General features: G+C 41.9%; 1 protein-coding gene across 3 annotated transcripts in view; it reads left to right on the top strand.

The window, feature by feature from the left end:
• TULP4 (TUB like protein 4) overlaps window positions 1–4,930 on the top strand; it is a 214,654-nt gene that overhangs the window by 159,320 nt on the left and 50,404 nt on the right. For all 3 annotated transcript variants that reach the window (XM_017538460.2, XM_037741884.1, XM_017538466.2), the window contains one exon: window positions 4,037–4,203. In XM_017538460.2, coding sequence (XP_017393949.1) covers window positions 4,037–4,203 — 167 coding nt within the window. The remainder of the gene's footprint in view (window positions 1–4,036; window positions 4,204–4,930) is intronic.

The raw sequence follows: 4,930 nt of genomic DNA, 5'->3' as shown, positions 1-4,930 counted from the left end.
TATTTTAGTAGAGATGGGGTTTCACCATGGCCAGGATGGCCTTGATCTCCTGACCTCATGATCCACCTGCCTCGGCCTCCCAAAGTGCTGGGATTACAGGCGTGAGCCACCACGCCCGGCCAAAACATAGTTCTTAAAGAAAAAAAGTACCTGTTATTTTATCATCACACACTTCGCTAATTAATTAGTTTCTCTTTCCTCCACCCCCCACTTCTCCACATGCAGGGGTATATGCACATATACAACATGTGTGTCAAATGACTAATAAAGAGGTGAATCACACACATGGTAATGTAAGGGACAAAGGGCTGGGTAACCTCAGGCTCCAAATGGTAGCTACAACATATGTCGTGCTTGATAAGCACACCTTTTTTCTTCTGTTAAAATTCAGTTGCCTCTTTTTGACCCAGCACTAACGCCACATAAGGCCTTCTTGTTAACACAAAAGAACTTAATTTTCACTGACTTTATATGTTTCCAGACTTTTACAAAAAGAGATTCATAAGATTTTCTGCCTAAAGGAGAATAGTGTACGTGTGCTGAATTTCTTTGTGTAAAACACCTAAGAGACCAAAAACCCACACCTCCCAAAATCGGTGAGAAAAATAGATGCTTCCAGAGTTTGGACCTCTTGTGTGCTTCAGAATTCCCTGTCTGCCTGGGAGGGCAAGATTTGAGACGCCGAGCCATGAGCTTTCGGAAAAGGGAATAGAGGCCTACTGAGTAGAGCATTAGTTTGTTCTTTCAGGTTGTATTCTGAAACAAATTTAAAAATCAGAGCTTCAAACAAAATTATTGCTGAATCCTTGGGCAAAGATACTGGGGATTTTTTTTTTTTTAAATAAGACAGACATGGTTTACAAAAAGTTTCTGAAACATAAAAGTTCTGTCCTGACTCTATCTAGGCTTCTGTATCCTTCTCTTCTTTGTCATAGTGACATCTAGAAATTGAATGAGTATTTTCTTTTGCTTTGATTTTTACCACTAATTTCTGAAAATTTTAAACTCTTGCCTTAGGAATTCAGCTCTTGCAGAAAACTCACATACTCCTGGCTGACACTGAACAATTCAGGGTTGTTCTTTCTTAGTTCCTCTGCTGAATTTTTCGTGCTTGTGGTTTATGAGATAGCCTATGTCCCTGGTCACAGCTTTGCCTGTCGTGTAGCTCAGGACCGCTTTATGCTAAATCATCAGAGGCCCTCACATATGTTGCTATATCGCTTGATGCACCTAGCTCCATATTCATTAGAACACGCAATGGCATTATTTGTATGGAATTTAATCTTTTTTGAAAGAGTGATTGTCCCAGCACTTTGAGAGGCCAAGGCAGGCGGATCACAAGGTCAAGAGATCTAGACCATCCTGGCCAACATGGTTAAACCTTGTCTCTACTAAAAATACAAAAAATTAGCCGGGCATGGTGGTACGTGCCTGTAGTCCCAGCTACTTGGGAGGCTGAGGCAGGAGAACTGCTTGAAACCGGATAGCGCCACTGCACTCCAGCCTGGCAATAGAGCGAGGCTGTCTCAAAAAAAAAAAGAAAGAAAGTGTGATTGTGATTCGCCTTTGCAGATGACAACCATCTCATTATAACTTTGCACCTGCGTTAAAAGATGTCCCTGAGAGTTTGCTTGTAAACATTTGGGTATATTCTTGCGTCCGACAGATAGAGCCCATCTAGTAGACAGAGCCTGGGAGTGCCCCACGTTGCTTGCTGAGTCTCTGAGCTGTCTCCGAAAGTATCATGCGTCTAGCTCAGCTCTGCAGGTGCAACGAGCCACTTTTCTGTTGGGGAAAGCCACCTTGCATTACACTTTTTAAAAATATCTTATTTTTAAAATAAATATAAGAATGGTGCAGCTCAGATGAGGAGCTGTGGAAATTTCACGTCATCAGCTTTATTTCTGCAATATTACAATGATAGTTCTGTCCTAAGAAGCCTGAGACACCGTCATCTTTGTTCCTACTTTGTTTATGTTAGTTGCTTCACCTTTTGGTTTCCTCGTGTGCCCAAAGCTGCTCTCCGGAGAACGTCATCTCAGTTTCCTGATGGCAAGCAGGCTTTTCCCTGAGACAGACCTAGATGTTGAATGCCCAGAGCATATTTAATATGTGCATGAATCCTAGCTTCCCCTCCCATCTGTAAAAGAACCTGATACCACAGGATGTTTTCGATTCTTTTATGTGGTTTTACATTTCCTGATTGTGAGAAATTTTTTTTTCCGTTTTCTGTTCATCTGTAACTGCTTTGGCTCAGCCCTTTGTGTCCCTAGTTTCTGCTCTGCGGCTAATTTCATGAGAAAGTTCTGGGTTCCCTGGGTCTGGAAAACTCTGTTGCCTCAGGAGATACACTCCAGTTTTTAAGAGAGGTGAAAGAGCCTCAGCAACCTCAGAATGTTCTGGAGCAGCATCAAAATCATGACCATGCATGAATAAGAGGGGTATTGTCATGTGTGTGCTGATAGAGCCTGGGGACTACTGAATTCTAGCCCCACCTCTGAAATATGTGCCCTTCAGGGCAGAGTATTTTCTTTAAGTTCCACCCAGCTTCTCTGCAAAGTGGGCCATTTTAGTTTGAGATTTCAGAGATTTCTGTATAAACTAGATTATGGTTTTAGGGTCTTGAGGGAGAAAAAATATGTAATAAATCTTATTTATACTAGTAGCTTTTGTTTTACCAGCAAGAAATAAGTAAATTGTTCACACTGGGATAAGATAAATCTTTTAATAACCATTTCTTTTTTTCTTTTTCTTTTTTTTTTTGAGACACAGTATTGCACTGCCACCCAGACTGTAGTGCAGTGGCACGATCTTGGCTCATTGCAATCTCCGCTTCCTGAGTTCAAGCAATTCTCCTGCCTCAGCCTTGCGAGTAGCTGGGACTACAGGCATGTGCCACCACGCCCAGCTAATTTTTTTGTATTTTTAGTAGAGACGGGGTTTCACCATGTTGGCCAGGATGGTCTTGATCTCCTGACCTCATGATTTGCCCACCTCAGCCTCCCAAAGTGGTAAGATTACAGGCGTGAGCCGCCATGCCCAGCAATAACCATTTCTTATAGCACTGAGTAGTTTGTAGGTGGGCATCGAATTTCCAGTGTGGAAATTTCCCGGAAAAAAACTATCTCCCAGCAGGGGTATTTATTTTCTAAGCCCCACAACATCGTCAAATGGTGAATAAAAGTCAGCATTCTCATATGTACCGGTGTCCTTTGTATGAACCGTATCTGCCCAGTAGTGCCCAGAAATCAAGTGAATATAAACTTAGGCTTTGTTTTCAATTCGCTTTTTATATTTGGCATTTATAAACTCTCTGAATCATCCCTGGGAATGGAGGACACAGCAGTGGGCCAAGCACTTATCTGAATATACAGTCAGAGGTTTTATTGTCTTGCTTTCTCTAAAAAAACAAGGAAGTTCTGCGAGTCTCATTATGGAAATACTGGAATTGGACACAGATATTTAACATGCCAACTTTATTATATCTCGATTTCTACCTAATTTGGTTGTGTTTCAGGAAACTACAATCCCCATTCATGTGACTGTTTTTAATAGAATCCGTCATCTTCAGAGAAATGGGTTGTTGTATTTGTGAGCTAAAACATGAATATATCGGCTGGGCATTGTGGCTCACACCTGTAATCCCAGCACTTTGGGAGGCCAAGGTGGGCAGATCACCTGAGGTCAGGAGTTCAAAACCAGCCTGACCAACATGGAGAAATTCCATCTCTACTAAAAATACAGAATTAGCTGGGTATGGTGGTCCATGCCTGTAGTCCCAGCTACTCAGGAGGCTGAGGCAGGAGAATCACTTGAACCCAGGAAGTGGAGGTTGTGGTGAGCCGATCATGCCATTGTATTTCAGCCCGAGTGACAAGAGCAAAACTCTGTCTCAAAAAAAAAAAAAGAAATATATTTTTGTTATTTTTGTTCAGTGTCTGTATTTTGTAAACTACTGAAGACAGGCAGTGGCCTGTTGAGTGACTGTTTAAGGAGGGCCGTGTCTTTGTGCTGACCCTCTCTTCCGCTGTTTCAGAGGTGGTGGCCCAGTGGTGCACACAAGGGGACTTGCTGGCAGTTGCTGGGATGGAACGGCAGGCCCAGCTTGGAGAGCTTCCCAATGGTCCCCTTCTGAAGAGTGCCATGGTCAAGTTCTACAATGTTCGTGGGGAGCACATCTTCACACTGGACACTCTTGTGCAGGTAAGAGTGTTCTTAGGAAACAGGTACATTTTCATCAGTATCTGCTTTCAGGAGTGGCACTACTGTATGACTATTCCTCCAGTTTCTGTTAAATACTGTGAATAGGTTATTATAATTACCATTGACAAATTTTATTTTCATCTTTTTTTTTACAATATAGTTAACTTGTGATTTGTAAACCAGGAAAAATGGAGACAGCAGTTTTTGCCTTTTAACCAGAATTCTTTATTCCATTTCCCAGTCACGTGAGCACATAGTGAATAAGCAGAGAAAGCTGGTGTTTATCATCAGTCTGAAGTAGAAATCAGAAACTTGCGGAAGTGACTGGTGCATCTTCACTTATTCACTTGTAGGAGAGGAAGAATAATTTTCTTCTCTACTCTTAGTGAATTCTTAGCTGGGACTCCCTGTTACAAAAGACAGATTAACAAGACGAAAACAAACAAGTTTCATAACATGTACATCTCCTGCATACCCAGGAGTTAACCCAAAGAAATGAGGAAGTCTCTAGAGCAGCTCAAAAAATTGTCGTAGCCTACAGGCTTAAATGCTTTTCGGAAGCAGAGAAAGAAAAGTGTGGGAAAAGGTCCAGTTTAGAAAAGCCTCCTAAAACACAGGTGATGTTGGTTCTGCAGATTTAACCCAATGCCTTCTCTCCTTTTTTTATAAAAGTCTCCAGAAATCCAGTCATCCTTCTCTTCCTGGTGCAGAGAGAGAGAGAGAGAGA

Source organism: Cebus imitator, unplaced genomic scaffold (assembly GCF_001604975.1).
Source record: "Cebus imitator isolate Cc_AM_T3 unplaced genomic scaffold, Cebus_imitator-1.0 Scaffold6, whole genome shotgun sequence".
Classification (NCBI taxonomy): Eukaryota; Metazoa; Chordata; class Mammalia; order Primates; family Cebidae; genus Cebus; species Cebus imitator.
This window is presented reverse-complemented; position numbering and strand designations above follow the sequence as displayed.